Source organism: Molossus molossus, unplaced genomic scaffold (assembly GCF_014108415.1).
Source record: "Molossus molossus isolate mMolMol1 unplaced genomic scaffold, mMolMol1.p scaffold_m16_p_7, whole genome shotgun sequence".
In the NCBI taxonomy this organism is placed as follows: domain Eukaryota; kingdom Metazoa; phylum Chordata; class Mammalia; order Chiroptera; family Molossidae; genus Molossus; species Molossus molossus.
In genome coordinates, this window is record NW_023425401.1 from 93,482,566 (window position 1) to 93,502,045 (window position 19,480).

Here is a 19,480-nt window from a genome sequence, read left to right on the forward strand (position 1 = left end):
GGCAAAAAACATGAGCCAGCTGAGCTGGCGCACCCATGGGTTTCACTCACATCTTACTGCCGGGACTGTATTGGGTGGCCATGCCCGGGAGCAAGGGAGGCTGGGAGATGGCTTTATAGCTGGGCGTCGTGCTGTCCCCAGTGAACATGGGAGTTCTGCTGGAGAGGAGAGGGGGGATGGGTGTTGGGAAGGCAGCCAGCAGAGTCTGCAGCAGCTACTCTGAAGGGGACGCAGACCTTTTTCTTTGCTGGAGTTTATCAAGTGACTGACTTAATTATAAGCCATTGAACTCTCCAGATGATAAGATTCTTTAAAAGCTTCTAGTCCGGCCCTCGCTGTGTGGCTCAGTGCTTAGAGCATGGGCCTGAGTACTGACAGGTTGTGGGTTTGATTCCCGATCAAGGGCAGGAACCTGGGTTTCGGGTTCAATCTTGGGCCAGATCGGATGGGGCATTTTGGAGAGGCAACCAATCAATGTGTCTGTCTCACATCGCGTGTGCGCGCGCTCTCTCTCTCTCTCTCTCTCTCTCTCTATCCCCTCCTCCTCCACCCCCTCCCTCCCTTCCTCTCTCTCTATCCCCTCCTCCTCCACCCCCTCCCTCCCTTCCTCTCTCTCTCTCTTCCTCCTCCTCCCCTCCCTCCCTTCCTCTCTCTCTCTAAAAAAACAATCCTTAGGTGAGGATTAACAACAACAATAAAAACTTCTAGTCCAGCCCTCTCCTTTTGTGGTTATAAAGACTGGGGCCCTCTGGTTCATCCAACATACTCTAGGTCCCATGTGAGCCTAACGGCTGGGGAACGGAAGCCAGAGGTCTTCCTCCTCGGACTGAGGGGTCTCCTCAGCAAGCGCAGGGAGCTGGCAGCTGGGGGTTACGTTTATCAAAGAAAAGTTCAAGACTTAGACATGCACATTTTAGAGATATTACAGAATAATCTCTTTTTCATAAAACCTTCACTTTCAAAATAAATTATTTCTTAGGTATATAATGCTAAACAGGAGTCCAGTTTTCCTACATTCAGCTTAGTTTTTATTTTTTCCTCCCAACAAACCGCTCCTTTTAGGTATGTTTTTTCATCCTTTTCACCAGTAAAATTTATGAGCATTTATTTAAAAGAAAAAAACATTGGAAAAACCGAGGAGAGAAAGAGCGATTATACATATGGAAAGCCATAAAGAACCGCAGTGAATGTGCTGTGGTCATTGCTTTCCTAAAACAACAAACCAGGCCGGCAGCGTGGAATGTGAGAGTCCTGTGTGGGGCAGGCGAGGAGGCCCAGGGTGATGGGCTCATGGCTGGGGTCCAGGCGGTCCGGTGAGGTGCACCCTCACCCATCCTCCTGTCTCCCCTCTGACAGCCCCAGACGGGGCCAGAGAGAAAATGACTTTACCAAAAAAATTTGTTTTTAATTTAAAAAAAAACTTCTTTCTTTACTTTTTTTTTTTTTTTAAAAAGAAAGCTTCTTTAGAAACCTAAGAAGGCTCAGGCAGCCATTCGTACAAGCAGAGAGGGAACCCAGGGGACCTGGTGAGGCCGTACCACATCTGGAGCTGGGGAGGCAAATACTCGTCTTCTGGGGGGTGCGGTGGGGGGGTCCTGAAGGACAACTCCAGCCTGTAGGGCCTTAGGAGGGTCTCCTTCCCTGAGTACTTGGGGCGGTCTTTGGGGATGAGGACACGCGTGCAAATCCGTTATTTTGGCTGGTCCCTCCTTGGCCTCCTGCACCCCCAGCCCTGGGGTCTGGAGTTGGCCTCGCTGTCCCCTAACCAGCTTTGCTCTGTGGCTCTCACCCACCCTCCTGCCGTCAGCTCACCTCTGCCGACTCCCCAGAGCACAGCTAAGATCACAGGGTCACATTCCCAACATTTCCTTGGGAATACAGAAGGGAAAGACCATGTGGGAAACAAAGCTCTTCTACTGGATGCGGGTTTGAGCTGGTTCGTGTTCCTTCGTGAGGCCTCTCCCTGCAGCTTCGCTCTCCTGTGCCTCTGCGCTCACACCCCAGGGGCCCCAACCGGCCCCCAAGTCCAGGAACATCCCTCCCAGTTTCTCTCAGGCGCAGGAAGAAGCAACCTCCCCTCCCCCACCCCCTCACAGTCTGGGCCTTCCTGCTGGGTTCCCCTCTCCCAGGTCTGTCTGGGACCTGGGCTGTGCCTCTTCCTCCGCAGCAAACTCTGGCTCCCTTCTGGAGACAGGCACCACCGGCCACCTTAAAGGGACAGTTCTGCAGCTTCAAAGCACACACACAGTAGGCCCTGGGTGCGCAGTTCTGAAAACAAAACTTAAGAGGCCCCACCAGAACGTCCTCCTCCCAGCCTTCCACGCCACCCCAAAGCCCTGCGACCCCCACGGAGCCTCCGCAGGCTGTGGGCCCCCCTGACCTACACTGCCCTGGGAACAGTTATCATCCCAGCCAGGGGGGCCCTGCGGCTCTCCCCACAAAGCTGGAAAGCCTCTCTCTACCCTGCCCCAACCGCTCCGCACAGCTATGATAGTTTTGGGAGTAAAAGATCTAAATGTCGCCCGGCCGGTGTGGCTCAGAGGTTGAGCGTTGACCCATGCACCAAGAGGTTGCCGGTTTGATTCCCGGTCAGGGCACATGCCCAGGCTGTGGGCCAGATCCCCAGTGGGGGGCGTGCAGGAGGCGACCAGTGGATGTTCTCTCATCGATGTTTCTATCTCTCTCTCCCCCTCCCTTCCTCTCTCTCTCTCAAATCAATAAAGAGGGGAAAAAAATCCAAATGTCCTAGAATCATGAAGTGTCGCAGCTGAAAGGGACTATGGAGGTTATTCTGACCACCTTCCTCATCTCAGAGCCGAGGAAACTGAGGTGTGGGGTGCACAGGGCCCGCCGGGAGTCACGGGATGGGTGGTGGCCGTTTCCTTCCTCTCTCCTGAAGTCAGAGAAGGTCTTTGTGTTAGCTGTGCATTTTCTCAGTCACAGGTAGCAAGACCAACTTGAATGCTTGAGGAGAAAAAGGAATGTGTTGGCTCTTCCCTAGAGCCGGGTGAAGGTGGGTGGGTGGTCCGCCTGAATCGCATGGCCTCAAGGGCGAAGGGACACGGAAGTGCTCTAGTCAGAGAGGAGGGTCCTGGAGGGGGAATGGGGTGTCCGTTACAGTCTACCTCTTGGCTGCCCTACTTCTAGACTTTTCTTCCCATACACACAACTGTGCCGCACACAACCTGAAACACACCGGCCGAAGGGAGACAGCTGAAGCCTCACCCGGCTACGACCCAGCCATTCTGGCTGCACCAGTTTGTGCCCTTCGAGGATCTCCTGGTCCACTGTCCCCTTTGACCCTTAATACGGAGACTGGTTCTTCTGCCTCTTTTTTTTTTTTTTTAATAGAAGCATCCATATGAGAAAGAAACATCAATCAGCTGCCTCCTGCACGCCCCCTACTGGGGATCAGCCCACAACCCGGGCTTGTGCCCTGACCGGGAATCCAAAAGGGCCCTCTCAGTCCCTGGGACACCACTCCATCCACTGAGCCGCACCACCTGGGTTTCTTCTGTTTCTTTAACCTGTTCTCTAGGCTTTGGTTTGAGGGTCTCTGAGCATTGTCTTGGAGCTTCTGCTGATCACGCTTGGGCGTCCCTGGCATCAGGGCTGTCGTGGCCAGTTGCCCAGCTTGTGGCCAGTTGCCCGTTTGCTGGGAGGAGGAGAGGCTGCATCTGCCCCGAGCAGCCACATAAAGGTCCCCCAGGCTTAACGTTGTATTGTCTTCTGACCATACAAGCACTTAAAAGCTTAACAAGTGCATCAGTTGGAATACTTTTTGCAACAAAAATAGAAACCCAACTAGTGAAGAGGAAATGTACATTCTTTATATTATACAGTCCCCAGGAGGGGCAACAGGCATGACAATATCCAGACAAAGGTGCCTCTTTCTCAAGAGTGAGGAAACGTTGTCTAGAAACTTCTTGGCTGGCCTCCCCTCACATCTCATTGGCAAAACTGGGTCATATGCCCACCCCTAAACCAATCACCTGCAAAAGGGAATGGGATTCCTCGTTGTCTTAGCCTGATCTTAGACTTAGTCCCTGAGCTGGGAATGGGGTGACTTTTCTGAGGATGTGCCACACAATCTGGGTTTGTTCAGCCAGGAAGAAGGAAGGGACACTGTGACCACTCCTCAGCGAGGCTACAGCAGGCCTTTGTCAGGCCCTTGTTGGTCACCGTCCTTGGCCCTAGAGGCCAGCCTGCTGGTTTCCTTCTCATGCTAATAGGCGTTGGTTCTCTGCCTCTTCCCCCAGCTGTCAGCCAAGTGGCCTTTGCCCTCGCCTGCTTTGGGGAGGCAGAGCTGTAGCCCTCTGCCCCAGGTTCCATTCTGGCAAACTGGGCTTTGCCAAGGGGCACTTTTCAGCTTCCTGAGGTGCTCTGGAAAAACGCAGGGAATTGGGCTTAGCCTCCACCCAAGACCCAGTTCCTCAGCTTCCGGCCAGTGCAGGCCCTAATTTGTTTGCAGCACTGGATTGCTCTTTCCCACTGTGCAAGAACGTAGATTCTGTGACTCTCGGACACCCTGGCCTGCGGCTGGAGGCGGTACCCTTTCCCGGGGCTTGTGCTTTCTGGAATTCACAGAAGGCTGAAGAAATAGCCGACCCCCACACGTGTGTTGTGTACATACAACAGTCAAAATTACAGGACAGCTTTAGATTTAAATATAGAAAATAAATATTGTTTTTATAATGCAGACCGAAGAAAGGCTCTGCAAAACCTTCCTTCCTGGCGGGGGACAGACTGGAGAGCCCGAGAGGACCGCGGGGCCTGGAGGAGGAGGGGAGGACCGGGCAAGACGGCTCCTGATCGGATGGAGCTGGTGGTCTCGCTGGGGAGATAGAACAATGTTCCAGCAACAACCAGGAGGAACAGGGGTGAGTTTGGGTTCGAACCCTGAATCGTGTGGCAGCGCCCCTTCCCTTCCCTGCCCAGCAAAACCCTGTTGTGAAGACACAGATGAAATGACACCCTCATGGTAAAGTCTCCCCTGGACCCTCCCGTGTGGACCCGGAGGGCTGAGTCCAGAGCCCTTCTGGCACTTTCCATGCCATGTCACAGAAAACGTGCCGCTCCGGTCTCCACAGTGAGGACAGTGCCCCGAGAAGTGTCTCGCGTGTCTAGTTCAGTCTTGGTGACAGCTTCTTGTAAGGCCTGTCCGAGAACCAGCATGTTACTTGGTTACTTCCATCTTTCCCAGCAGACCAGGAGCTCCCTGAGATCCAGGACCAGTCCGTGGAGAGCAGAGTTGACCGATGGCCCCACCGTCATGTGGTGATGAAGCCACACGTCCACGGGCTCGGCCCAGCTGGTGACACACCCCGAGCACTAGTGCCAGCCTTCCGTGGGACCAGGGCTCCCCCAGTTACAATGTCGGCGCAGAGATTAGCAGCAGCCCGGCCGAATGGTCTCAGCGCTGTGCTGCTGTCGGAGGTCCTCCTGCTCATCCTCCTCCTTCCCCGCCTCCGTGCCCAGGCCTCAGACCTGCCTTCTCCTGATCCCTCCCCGTGGGTCTCGGGCACGTCTAATCTTGTCTTGGTGGCAACTTCTTGGAGGGCCTGAGAGAACAGGGTTAGTTGGGTACTTCTGTCCTCCCCGCTGGACGGGGACCTCCCCGAGACCAGGCCCAGTCTGCCTTGGGCGCCGTCCACAGTAGAGCACTGTGTGAAGAACAACGGGGTGAGCCTTCAGAGAAGGGGTGAGAAGTGAGAGAAAGAAGCCAGGGGAAGCTCCAGGGAGGACGTAGCCTTGCCCCGGCCTGGAGGCTGCCCGAGGGGAAGCAAGCTGAGGATTTAGTGTTTTATCATCTGCCCAGAGCTGGGCTCAGGGCAGCTGTGGGTAAACATAACGGTGACTCCGCCTTGGCATAGGAGTCTGGCCAGGTAGGGAGTGGGGGTGGGGAGGCAGAGGGAACAGACGGAAACCAGAAAGGGCTGCCCCGGCTGTTGTCAGCGCCCAAGCTTGAGGCTCTGACACAGAGCAGGGTCCCAGATGGAGCTGGAACCACTGGGGGCCCCTCTGGATCAGGGCGGATTTTCGTTAGATGTCTCTGTGTTATAACCCAGTTATTCTCCATCTGCTAAAAGAAGGAACCTCTCCTGGGTTCCTTGAGCCCAAGTTGTTTTTGCAAAAATTCTTAAAGAGATGGATCAGCCATGACCATGAGCTTAACTAATCAGGAGATGCCAGACGGGACAATGAGGCATTCAAAGCTAGAGTTTAATAAATGTTAAGAAATATAAAACAAACAACTTATACAGTTACTAACAGCTGATATCTGCTTCTGTACACGTAGCTTGCTTGCTCTGCTAAACTCTTGAGTAACCCCTGTCCTATATAAGCAACCCTCCCCCTGAGCTCGGGGCTGCAGTTCTCCTCTGTGTAGGTTGGCTGCAGTCCCTGAGCAGGTAATAAAGCTCCTAATATTCAAAATTACTTGATGTCTGAGTGAGGATGACTCTCCTGGGTTACAACATTTGGAGGCCCCAGCGAGATCAGCCGCGAGGTCCCCCTTTTCCATGGGGTCGACCTCCTCAGACCACGCGGAGGGCTGCCTCCTCGCCCTCTGCACCTACATTTGTTCTGGCTTTCGATTCGGCTAATTCGGACTAAGACTTCAGCCTCGAGGATCTGGGTAAGGGATTTCCCCTTCCATCTGTTTTCTGTTCGGTAGCTCCGGAGCGTTCTGGGATTGTTGCGGGCGGGACGCCGCTGAACCGCACTTCCCCCTCAGGGTCGGGACGCCGACTCCTGACCTGGAAAACCGGTGGGTTTCCATCTGTTCTGAAATTGGTACCAATCTGTTTTAATCTGGCACTTTCGAGTGCATCTGGCACTTTCGGGTGCGTCTGGCACTTTCGGGTGCATCTGGCACTTTCGGGTGCAGGAGACCTGGTGGGTTTCCATCTGGCACTTTCGAGTGCATCTGGCACTTTCGGGTGCAGGAAACCCGGTGGGTTTCCATCTGGCACTTTCGGGTGCGTCTGGCACTTTCGGGTGCGTCTGGCACTTTCGGGTGCGGGAAACCCGGTGGGTTTCCATCTGGCACTTTCGGGTGCGTCTGGCACTTTCGGGTGCAGGAGACCCGGTGGGTTTCCATCTGGCACTTTCGGGTGCATCTGGCACTTTCGGGTGCAGGAGACCCGGTGGGTTTCCATCTGGCACTTTCGAGTGCATCTGGCACCTTTCCATCTGGCACTTTCGGGTGCGTCTGGCACTTTCGGGTGCAGGAAACCGATGGGTTTCCATCTGGCACTTTCGGGTGCATCTGTTCTGAAATTAGTATTTTGTGTTTTGACCGCGGTTGTCTGTCTATTTGTGTTCCATGTTCTCTGCTGCTCTAACTGTTTTGCTTTCAGTTGGGACAAGGACCATCAACGCCCCTTGAATGCATTCTTGCTAACTTTTCTGACTTTTCCAGGAGATCCCAAGGCTACAGAACACCAGCCGATCCTGGGGTCCTCCGGACCCTCTGTGAATTGGAGTGGCCAACATTCAGAGTTAATTAGCCATCTGAAGGGTCTTTTGACTTGAGTCTTTTGTTTGCTATGCGGTCCGTTATGTACGGGGTTTCCCATCCTGATAAAAGGTATACATTGATATTTGGATTGGAGATGTCAGTGTCTGGAGGTTCAAATGAAAAGAAAAACAGTTTTGTTAACAATGCATGCCTCTGCCTGCCCTGAAGGACAGTTAACTCCTCCCAGCCCCAGAGGACATTCTATCTTGTCCTTCAGGACCCCTCTTGAGGATATACTAAAATGTTAATTAACCTGAATTTGCCTACTTTAGGTTCTTATTACAGAAAAGCTAGAAGATGAATTTGGATCTGTTAATGCTTTCAATGCCAGCCTGGGCTGCTCCTCTGCAGCAGGTTTGGTAGCAACTAATTTCCAACAGGCTTCTCTGAACTTTAGGGAATTAAATATAGGAATCCCAGGCACGGGTACAAAGTGCTCTTGAAGAGTTAAAAAACACTCTGCCCCGCATAAACATATGTGTTAGGATGTTGCTCCCCTTTCCTGCATCCTTTTGTAAACCTGGGGTCAGGGGAAATGTTCCCATTCCTCTGACTGTGGTACTGTTGGGGGAAGGGCTTCCTTAGACACTTTTCACCATGTTCTCCTGTTAGGCCTATTGGCCCAATTAGCTGAATTAGCAAAGGTAATAATAGCAGACTTAAGGGAAACAGGACACATAGAACAGGGTCACCCTAGGAAGGGAAACATGAGGAAGGTTCAGGATAGCAGGCCTAGGTCCCGATTAGAGATAAAAAAGACAAGGGCAAAGTCAGGTATAGAGGAACAAAATGAAAAGCCGTCTTTAATTTAAAAAAATGACAGGACTAGGGCTCCTTCCAGCTGAGCCCTCCGGAACCCAGAATAATACAAGACAATAGGGAACAAACTAGTTAGTTTCTTGGTAGACACTGGTGCAGCAGACTCAGTCCTGACCGAGCCAATGGGACCCTAACCTACCCCTAGACTTCAAAGAGGACTATGGACCTTGGGAAAAATACTGTGACTCATTTGTTTCTGTTCCTGCCGGAATGCCCATACCCCCTACTCGAACGTGATCTCCTCCAGAGATCATTCAATTGCTGGCCACTGCCACTCCAGGCCAGCCTCCACATCAAGTTCCACGAGACGTTGGCCGTCAATCCTGCCAGCCTGCCTCCAGATGATGACCCGGAGAAACTTCTGCAGGATGGCCTGGGGGAAATCAGCACTGCAGACTGCCGCCCAGACCTCAAGGATGACCCACTGCCATCATCAGATGAGGTATTATTCATAGACGGGAGCAGCTATGTCCAGGAAGAAATCAGGTATGCTGGGACAGCAATAGTAACTCTGGACCATATCATTTGGTCTCAGTCATTAAACAGAGGAACTTCAATCCAAGGGGCTGAACTCATAACCCTAATCCAGGCTTTCTGATGAGACAAGGGGAAACCGTGCTCCAAATAAGGAAACTTGACAGATGGCCCTAAAACCAGTGCGGACCTATCCAGATATCAGTCACCATGCCAAACCCAAGTTTGCCTCTGACTCCTACTTACACTGGGTCAGAAAATGACTTAACCAAGCAGAAACAAGCCATGAAGAAAAGCAACAGATAGTAGACACTGCCTGATGGGAGGTTGTTAGTCCCAGAGGTTCTAGGTCGGACTTTAGTCAACCAGCTGCACCAGACTACCCTGTTAGGTTACACCAAGCTTACTGAACTCCAGTAAGGTCACAGGGAACAGGAGAAGGTAGAAGAAAACAGAAATATATAGATCTAAATAGGGAAAGGAGGAGAAAAGCTAGGGGATGTGCAGACAGTAGATAAATTAAGCAAGCTCTCAGGTTCACGTCAGAGGGACTAAGAAAGTCGCAGAGGGTCTGGGTAAGTTGAAGAAGGATTATATAAGTCGTAGAGGGTCTATCAGCAAGCTGAAGAAGGATTATGGAGAGGGAAATAATATAAAGAAAAGGATTATGCAGAGGAAATAAAAAGATAAGGAAGGATAAAAAAAGGGACATAGATATTACAGGAAGACAGGACATTGAAAGAATACTCAAGAAGGGAAGAAGATAGGACACTGAGAGGGGAGAGCTTGCCCCTAATAATAAAATAACAGTCTGGGATATAATAAAAAAAACCTTAACCAAATTTACTTTAGAAACCAATGAAAACTGGACCACTCTGCTCCCCCTCACCCTCTTACAGTTCTTACAGGCCCTGCAATCTTCCCAGAAGGCCATCTATAAACACATCTGCGATGCCCTGCCTGTGCCCACCTCAAACCTGTGCACCCTTTCCAGCTCAGGGATTCGATATAAATAAAGAAATTCACCACCCAGGGACTAACTCCGGCCTGGAAGGGACCATACACTGTCATCCTGCCTGCACCAACGGCTGTCAAGGTCAACAGCATCCTGGTCTGGCTGCACCATTCCTGGCTGAAGGCGGAAAAAGCGGAACAGACAGTGGAGGCCTCTCCAGATTCCTTAAAAATGAGACTCTTGCATTTATTAGGACTCTAATTTTTCTGATTATAACTGTACAGGGGAATCTTTATAAATCTATACTCCAGTAGAACTAGAAACTTAGAAATAGGATATTGGGGGAAATCTTAAAAATGTCACCACAAAGGGGATGTAATAACTCCATTCTGACCCTCAGTTACTACACGTACACACCCTAGCAGACTTTCTTTATAAACATAAGGGCCTTGAGAAACCCAAAGAAAAATATGAAAATAAGGGGTTAATAATGGCCTTGGGGAACTCAGAGGAACCATGAGAAAAATAAGATTAATAGCTGCCCTGACAAAACAAGCTCCTCTTTCCCCCTTCTCTGTATCAGACCCCCCTTAACGATGCCAAAAGCGGTGCCAAGAAAATGTAGTTTTTTTTCTATAGTTTGTGCCTTTAAAAGCAGGCAACAAAGAAGACAAGTTACTGAGAATTTGGGGAATGCCCCCCCACAGCCCGCTGATATAAAGTGCTCCTTTACAATTCTGCTGTGTGTCTCTAGTTATCTCACTGACACCTTACAGCATTTCAAACACTAAGGAAAGCTTGCTGTTTTTATGCCAATAGATAGGAGTCATCAGAGAGAATATTCAGGTTCTTAGAAAGCGCCTCGCAGAACAGGCCAAAAATGAAGAGGCCTCTAATAGCTAATTTGAAGGCCTTCATAACTGGTCCTCCTGGCTCACTACTCTTCTCTAGCGGGCCCCCTCATACTCCTATTTCTAGGACTATTTCTGTAGACCTATAATGATAAACAAATTAATAGCTTTCATAAGAGAGAGGGTCCAATCTATCAAATAATTAATCCTAGCCTCTCATAACCAAAGGTTGCCATTAGATCAAAGATTTGATCTATGCATAAAACCAGTGGGGAATGTTATAACCCAGTTATTCTCCATCTGCTAAAAGAAGGAACCTCTCCTGGGTTCCTTGAGCCCAAGTTGTTTTTGCAAAAATTCTTAAAGAGATGGATCAGCCATGACCATGAGCTTAACTAATCAGGAGATGCCAGACGGGACAATGAGGCATTCAAAGCTAGAGTTTAATAAATGTTAAGAAATATAAAACAAACAACTTATACAGTTACTAACAGCTGATATCTGCTTCTGTACACGTAGCTTGCTTGCTCTGCTAAACTCTTGAGTAACCCCTGTCCTATATAAGCAACCCTCCCCCTGAGCTCGGGGCTGCAGTTCTCCTCTGTGTAGGTTGGCTGCAGTCCCTGAGCAGGTAATAAAGCTCCTAATATTCAAAATTACTTGATGTCTGAGTGAGGATGACTCTCCTGGGTTACAACATCTGCAGTTAGATCAGCACCCAGAGCCAGAGCGAATTCCCCCCTGCGATGCCAGTTTCTCCCGTACACGTGCAGTGCCAGCCCCAGCCCTGGTTCCCACCATACTCTCTACTCCGATGACATCTGTTCACGTTCCCATCGAGGGCAATCCTGAGCCCTGAGCCCTGTGGTGGTGGGTGGGGGGGAGGCTGGCAAGAACTGGGCTCCTGCCCCAGCTGCTGCAGCGACTCCCACATGGCCATCGAGGCTGCTAGGAGTGCGGCTGGGGAGTGCCTTGCAAGGGGCTGTGCCCAGCGGGTGTGCCATGCACAGGGCAGGGGAGCCCTGGACAAAACCAGTGTGGTGAGGGGCAGCAGCTACAGGAGCTGGATGGGGGAGAGGGTCCGTCTGCTCCGTCACCGGAACAAGCTAATTGGCGCTCAGAGACGTGGAGAAGGGGACACTTTGCATGAGGCCCAGCTGGTGCGGCTCCTCCAAGGTCTTGGCTCCTCCTCCACCGCCCAGGCCAGCTGGGGTGCCTGGGGTTCAGAACTGTGGACTGTGGGCAAGCAGGGTTCCAGCTGAGGGGGCCTTCAGCCCCAGCTGACCTTCAGGCCCAGGCTGGCCCCTCACAGCCAAGGAACTGAGACCTGCTTATCTCTCCAGCTGCGCTGTTCCCTGCCACGGTACGGTATCAGCTCAGAGCCCCCGTGGGACAGTGCCCAGGTGCACGGGAAGGACCGCCCCTGGGCACAGCCAGGGGACCTCGGTCCTGGGAGAGTTTAAAAGGGCCCAGGATCTTTTCTCAGCCTCAGTTGACCTTCCCAACCGGCTTCAGCATGCGGGGGCTGCTGACTCTGTGTGCCCTGCTGGGGGCTGTCCTCGGCAAAGAGGACTTCGTAGGGTAAGGGTGTGGGCAGGAGGACGGGTGCTCGGAGGCGAGAGACGGAGGGTTCAACCTCCAGCCACACCCTGGGAGGCAGGCTGACCAGGGACCAGGACTAAGAAGTCTGTCTGTCAGGACAGCCTGCTGGCCCTGGAGCTATCTGAGCTCTGAGGGGGAATTTCCAGGAGAGGAGGTGGGAGGAGGTCTGATGGCTTTAGAGAGAGACCTAGAGTCTACCCTGGGACTGGGGACAGCAGCAGGGTCCAGAAGGGTCTAAGGAGCCCAGACCATCTATTGCTTAGACCCCTCATGCTCCCCCCTGCTCAGCCCAGAGGCCCGAGCCCAGCTGGGGTTTCTAGGCCATCTGCCGCCCTCCTGCCACCTGGGGCTCCTCAGCCCCTCAGCCTCCCCTCCCCCTCTGCCCAGGCACCAGGTGCTCCGAATTTCTGTGGCTGATGAACCCCAGGTCCAGAAGGTGATGGAGCTGGAGGAGCTGGAGCATCTGCAGGTCAGAGGACAAGGAGCACTCCCTGAGGACCCAGGGGACCTCTCAGGCCAGCGCCCCGCCCCCCATCTTCAGGAGCCTGGGCTCTCTCTTCCAAGCCACCCAGAAAGGAGTCATGGGACTGATCCCTGTTAGGAAGTGATTAAACTCCCCGGTTCCTGAATCTCGGTGCCCTTGAGCATCTGAGCAAGCGGAGACCCTCGTTCCAGTCCTTTCCCCTCCCTGTTGTCTCAGAGTCCTCTGTACCCCACTGTGCTTCCTGGGCCATTTCTCTGACCGTCCTGGGCTCTGTGCTGGGCCCAGGGGTTCCCTTCATCCTCTGCCCCTAAGAACCCCAGTTCCGTGGGAAATTCTGGCGCCAACACCCGCCGTCAGGTGGCCCTTCCCCAGCGCGCTGTGCCAGTCCCAGTTCTTGTCTCCCCAGCTGGACTTCTGGCGGGGCCCGGCCCAGCCTGGCTCTCCCATCGATGTCCGAGTGCCCTTCCCCAGCGTCCAGGCCGTCAAAGTCTTCCTGGAGGCCCACGGCATCGAGTACACCGTCATGATCGAGGACGTGCAGTCGCTGCTGGACGAGGAGCAGGAGCAGATGTTCGCCTTCCAGGCCCGGGCTGCCTCCACGGACACCTTTAACTACGCCACCTACCACACCCTGGAGGAGGTGAGGGGCCTCTGGGGCCACGCCCCCAGCACCAAGCTCTTGGGGGGGGGGGCAGAACGTGGCGCGAGCCTGGGTGTGTGTGGCATCTGCTCCGTCTCCATGTGGCCTGGGTGGTCTGGGCCGTGGCTCTTTCCCGTTGCAGGGGTCCCTCCCAGCTGGCCGGCTGGTGGAGCTGTTAAAGGAGGCATCCAGGTGCCTGGAAGCCATTAAAGCCGGCCTTCCATCCTCTCCCATCTCAGATCTACGGCTTCATGGACATGCTGGTGGCTGAGAACCCACAGCTTGTCAGCAAGCTCCAGATCGGCAAGACCTTCGAGGGCCGTCCCATCTACGTGCTGAAGGTGATGGGCCTGCGTATGGGTGCCCACAGGCACACGAGCGAGAAGGGGCACCCGCGCTGCGTGTGGGCGAGCTCAGGGTCACAGGGAGCACGCTGTCCACCAACTCCCTGTGCCCACATTTGGGGAGGTCTGAGTTTCCATGCTGGTCTAGGCGTGTGCATATCTGCGCACACAACTTAAACTTTTTTTGTTTTTGGTTCGTTTTTCAATCCTCACCCGAGGATATTTTCCCATTTATCTCCAGATAGAGTGGGAAGGAGGGAGAAAGAGAGAGAGAGACATCGATGTGAGAGAGACACATTGACTGGTTGCCTCCCACATGACCCGGACCAGGGCTGGGGACCGAACTGCAACTGAGGTACGTGCCCTAGACCAGAATCGAACCCGTGACTCTTTGGTCCATGAGCCAACACTCTAACCACTGAGCCAAACCAGCCAGGGCCACAGTTTAAACTTTTGAGTGACCCAAGTGTTTTCAGTCAAGTGCCACACTGTGGAAAGTATCCTGGAGTTGGGGTGATCCAGGTAAATGTTTGGTTGTGATCTCCAACAGAGGGACAGGGCGGGAACCCTGGCTGAACCACGTGCCCCAAGCTTGGGCTGAGGCAGGAGGCCGAGTTCTTCCGCGTCCTTGTCCGGGCCCTGCTCCCGAACCCCATCTGAGTGATGGCATCATGATACCCAGAGAGCAGGTGGCCTCTGGCCCGGGTGCATTTCCCTTCAGGGAGGTAGGGCAGGCCCAAGCTGGACCATTTCTCTGCTCTTCTTGTTCAGTTCAGCACTGGGGGAAACAACCGTCCCGCCATCTGGATCGACACGGGCATCCATTCCCGCGAGTGGGTCACGCAGGCCAGCGGGATCTGGTTTGCAAAGAAGGTAGGTCGGGGGAGCTGAGTGGGACTCCGAGGCCCACAGAAGCCCTGGCTTCCCCTTCCCATCCAGAAGCAGTGACCGCTCAGGGAGGCCGAGGGCAGGTGTCTGTTGCTCTAGCATGGCAGATGCCTGACCTGGCCCACTCTGCCTGTCTGCCTCCCAACCCTCCACCAGATCACACAAGACTACGGCCAAAACCCGGCTTTCACGGCCATTCTTGACAACATGGACATCTTCCTGGAGATTGTCACCAACCCCGACGGTTTTGCCTTCACCCACAGCAAGGTAGACGCCCTCTCCTGTTCTTGGGGAAAGTGGGGTGGGCCTCTGGACCCTGAGACCGCGAGATACTCACCCCAATTCTCAAGCCCCAGGAGTCGAGGGAAGGGCAAAGGGACATGCAGCCCCAGACCAGGGCTCTCAGCCTCTGCGCTCTTGACGTTTGTGTGGGGCTGGCCTGTGGTGCCCAGTGGTTAGCACATCCTGCCAAGTACTCTTGTGCCCACCGAAAACGTCTTCAGACCTTGCCGAATGTCTGGGAGTGGGGGGACAAACTCCCAGTGGAGACCCACTGCCCAGACCTGACCTCCTGGTGTCATGTCACTTGAACGGCAGGCAGAGCTCGCTCCGGATCAGACGTACACGGGGGTGGAGGCACCTTCCGCCTTTCTCACTTTCCCCTCGAAGAAACCTCTGGCCACACGCCACCCACTGTCTCCTCCGTTCTCCTTCAAGCAGAGCCCCTGACAAACTGTTGATAGTGGTGTCCGGGCCCACGCTGTCCACGCCGCGCTCCTCATCGGGGTGCTTGGCCTGACTGAGGCCGCGCAGCCTGCGGCTCCTGTGGGCCCTGCGCCCCAGGCCGCGTGGGGACGGTGCCGGACAGGGGTCTGATTCCTTCCCCAGAACCGCCTGTGGCGCAAGACTCGATCGATCACGGCCGGCTCTTCCTGCGTGGGGGTGGACCCCAACCGGAACTGGGACGCCGGCTTTGGGTGTAAGGCCCGGTGCAAGCTGGGGAGCCGGGGTGGACCCCGATGCTTTCTTACCCTCCGGTGTCCCGGTGCCCCGCCCATCCGGCCCCGCAGAGGGGTGCCAGCCGCCTCTGCACCCCCGGGGAGGAGGGGGCACTCTGAGGCCCGGTGGCCCTCGTCTGCAACGAGCAGGTTCCGCTCAATGGAACGAAGGTCTGAGCCCTTCCCAGGGTTTTGCGGCTCCTCGCCTCTGCCGCCCCTTCACCACGCGACCTGGTTTGGCTTGAGGACCCCTTCTCTACTCCTGGGGCAGACCCCTTCTCTACTCCTGGGGCGGGCCCCTCATCTCTGTCCAAGCCTGGCTGGGAGGGAGGCAGGACCCCCAGGTTACAAAAGGCCTCTGGTCTTTCCTTAATCCGGGGTTGGGGGTGAGCCCTCTGCACCCCGCCTCCCCCCAAGTCCGCGCGAGGGCACACTGCTTCGCGGGAAGAACGCGGACTCCCCTCTCCTCGCGCAGTGGCCGGAGCCAGCAAGAACCCCTGCTCAGAGACTTACCACGGCAAGTTCGCCAACTCGGAATCGGAGGTCAAGTCCATCGTGGACTTCGTGAAGACCCACGGGAACATCAAGGCCTTCATCTCCATCCACAGCTACTCGCAGCTCCTCCTCTACCCCTACGGCTACACCACAGAGCCCACCCCCGACCAGGATGAGCTGGTGCGAGCCGCCCTCCTATCGCAAAGGCAGCTTTAGGCAGGCCTAGGGTTTCATCCATCACACCCGCTTCAGGCACGAGGGCCTACACAATGCCCAGCACCCTGTTCCTCCCTGGACCCTGATGGCTTGGGAAGACGAGCAAGGCAGACTAGAGAAACTTTTTTGTCTGGGAAATGGAAGAACAGAGCGGTAGTCACTTCTGTCCCATGACAGAGAGTGGGGGCTAGACTTTGAACTTGTACGTCAAGTTCGCACTTGGAGCTACCATACGACCCACGGGCATCAAAGTGCCAGGGAGACCTCTTGCAGGGCCAGAGGATTGTGGGCTGCTGAGCTCCGGAGCTGGCCCTGCAGGATCTGGCATGCCTGTGTTCTCTGCAGGGAACCTGCTTCTGCGGGGTGCATGTTCCTGGGTCACCCTGCCAGCCCCCGAGCTGCCCTGGCCCTGCTGTTCTGCAGGCCTGGTGTCGCTAGGCATGACAGGTGGTTTTACTTGGCATTTTCTCCAGGATCAGCTGGCCAAGTCTGCTGTGACAGCCCTGGCTTCTCTGTATGGCACCAAGTTCAAGTATGGCAGCATCATCAAAGCAATTTGTAAGTGGGTGCATGGTCTCTGCGGGTGGTCCCAGGAGGAAAGTCAGTCGGCCAAGGGTGCCTAGGTCTGGGCACGGGCAAGGAGAACGGCCCCAACCCTACCTCGTAACTGCTGGCTCAGTGGGCAGTGCTACCCTTTCTCTGCCTTCTTTTTTTTTTTTTCCATTTTTGTTGTTGTTGTTGTTGTTCAGGTAGAGTGGGAGGGAGAGAGAGGAACAGAGAGAGAGAGAGAAACATCGATGTGAAAGGGACACATCGAGTGGCTCCACCCGCACAACCAACCAGGGCTGGGGACAAACTGCAACCGAGGTACATGCCCTTAGCGGGAACCGAACCCGGGTCTCTCAGGACCACAGGCCAACGCTCTAACCGCTGAACCAAACCGGCCAGGGCTCTCTGCCTTCTTTGATACCTTCAAACAAACATGTCAGCTCCTCAGAACTCTTGTCCTGGGGTGAAGTCCAGCTTCATGCACAGAGAAGGTGGAGTGTTCTGCTGGCATTTGTAGATCACCAAGAAATTCAACTTCAAAAGTACTCCTTCTGCCCTGGCTGGTTTGGCTCAGCAGTTAGAGCGTCAGCCCTTGGGCCAAAAGATCAAGGGTTCGATTCCCAGGGCATGTTCCTGGGTTGCAGGTTCAGTCCCTGGCCTCGGTCGAGGTCCTGTGGGAGGCAACCAATCAATGTGTCTCCCTCACATCGATGTCCTCTCTCCCACTCTATCTAAAAATCAATGGAAAAATACCCTCGGATGAGGATTAACCAAAAAAAAGGGAAGTACTCGTGCTGCAATGCCCATCAGCTGGAGAATAGCTCCCCTTTCCCAGCTTACTTACATGTGCAGTGTGCAGAATGAAATCAAGTCGACAAATGCTTGTGGAGCTCCTACTGTGCGCCGGGCCTGCTTTGCATGCTTGGGAATCAAATAAGCGTAGATCAAAACTCTTACACTCTGGCCAGGGAGACTGACAATGACCATGAGTAAATGATACAGGATGCTAGGTGCTAGGTGCTGGGGAGTAAAAGGAAAGCCCGAACAGGGTGAGGGGACTCAGGAATCCTGGGGGTGGAAGTGGGCGGGTATGTTGAAGGGGAGGAGGCCTCACCGAGAGAGCGAAATTTGGACAAGTGTTGAGGGAAATAAGGGAGGGAGCCAAGAGGCTATCTTTCTGGGAAAGAGCTTCCAGACAGAGGAATGAACCTTCTAGAACAAAGGTCCTACCATGTGGTTTGGCCCAGTGCTGCGGGAATAGCAGGAACAGTGCAGAGACCCTGGTGACTGCAGCCAAGTGAGAGCACAGAATTGTGGAGACAAGTGGGATGCAGGCAGATCCGTGGGGAACTGAGGAAAAGCACCAAGTTTACCAACTGACAGGGGACAGGAGCCCTGGGCAGGTGGGGGCACGCACTTCTCATTCTTCCTGCCCGGGGCGCCCAGGTGTTGGTGGGTCACATTTTCCCCAGGGCTGGCCTGACTTTTGGACCCCAGGCCTTCTTTGGAAGCTGTTTCAACCCTGAGTCAAAGGTTTTGCTTCATTCCGTGTTGTCACGTTAAATTCTGATATGCAGCCGCCTCCCTCTTCCCTGCCCAACCTGCCAGCTGCGAGTCTGGGCAAAGTTTCTTCTGAGCAGACAGACAAGGAATTCTGCTTTGGCTGGGGCCCTCTGCACTCTCCCCTGCAGACGACAGCCCCGGGGGACAAACCCTGGTTACCCAAGTGGGTAGCGCTGGTATATTTGGAGGCTTGACCACAGTGGCCCCTGGAGGGTGGAAGCAGTTTCCAGTCGGGCTTTTGCAACTGCAGGAACTTTCTCACACTCCCCAGGGAGAGGGGAACCGTTGCTGGTCCATGGCCCTGGGCCTCTTGGGCAGAGGACTTTCAGGGCAGTTACTTGGGAGGAAGCCAGGCTGCTTGTTTAGCAGCAGGCACTGAGAAGACGCTGACTCCAACCAACACTGCAGACGCTCTGGGCTCTGGCCCATCAGCCCGGCCCATGGAAACGGTTCAAAGCGACTGACCTTTGTCCTCCCATTTCTGTTCCTGCCCCAGACCGAGCCAGCGGAGGCACCATCGACTGGACCTACAACCAGGGCATCAAGTACTCCTACACCTTCGAGCTCCGCGACACCGGGCGCTATGGCTTCCTGCTGCCCGCCTCCCAGATCATCCCCACGGCCCAGGAGACCTGGCTGGCGCTGCAGACCATCATGGAGCACACCAGGGACCACCCCTACTGAACCGGCCCTTCGGCTCCTCCTCTGGAGCCTCTCTGGCAACCAAATAAAGTTTGAGTGTAGACGGAGCAGGATCTCGGGGTGTGCGTGTGGGAACACATGTGGCGCGTCTGCCTTTTCGAGCTGGGGCAGGAGTGATTTAGTTCCTGCAGGCCTCACTGCAAATGTGTGGGTGGTTGGACTAGATGACCCCTAAATCCCCCCGCATTCCAAGGTCCTGTGAAGTTGTATCCAAGTGGCATCTGTTTTAATTAGACCACCCTGAGCTCAGCTCGTCAGTGGGGTGATTTGTTCATACCTTAGGAGCAAGCAGCAGTCACAGCTGCGAACCAAATGCCTGGCACCCCGCTGTGGCGAGGAATTCCGCTCCTACGACAGTCTAGCTGGTGGGACCCATTC

The 19,480-nt window shown here is 54.4% G+C and overlaps 1 protein-coding gene across 1 annotated transcript; it reads left to right on the forward strand.

Moving 5' to 3' along the window:
* Positions 1 to 12,120: 12,120 nt before the first annotated feature.
* CPA1 (carboxypeptidase A1) lies at positions 12,121 to 19,168 on the forward strand. Its single transcript, XM_036247001.1, has 10 exons — positions 12,121 to 12,202; positions 12,611 to 12,692; positions 13,114 to 13,347; positions 13,587 to 13,688; positions 14,463 to 14,564; positions 14,736 to 14,846; positions 15,468 to 15,558; positions 16,053 to 16,252; positions 16,762 to 16,846; positions 18,897 to 19,168. The coding sequence occupies exons 1-10, from the start codon at positions 12,138 to 12,140 to the stop codon at positions 19,082 to 19,084; spliced, it is 1,260 nt and encodes a 419-aa protein (XP_036102894.1). The 5' UTR covers positions 12,121 to 12,137; the 3' UTR covers positions 19,085 to 19,168.
* The last annotated feature ends 312 nt before the right edge of the window (positions 19,169 to 19,480 follow it).

What these genes read in the sequence shown, in the direction of transcription:
- CPA1 (XM_036247001.1), top strand. Translation starts at nt 12,138, where the DNA reads ATGCGGGGGCTGCTGACTCTGTGTGCCCTGCTGGGGGCTGTCCTCGGC. An exon ending in GTCCCATCTACGTGCTGAAG is followed by an intron (nt 13,689 to 14,462) that starts GTGATGGGCCTG and finishes CTTCTTGTTCAG; the next exon opens with TTCAGCACTGGGGGAAACAA. An exon ending in TTGCCTTCACCCACAGCAAG is followed by an intron (nt 14,847 to 15,467) that starts GTAGACGCCCTC and finishes TTCCTTCCCCAG; the next exon opens with AACCGCCTGTGGCGCAAGAC.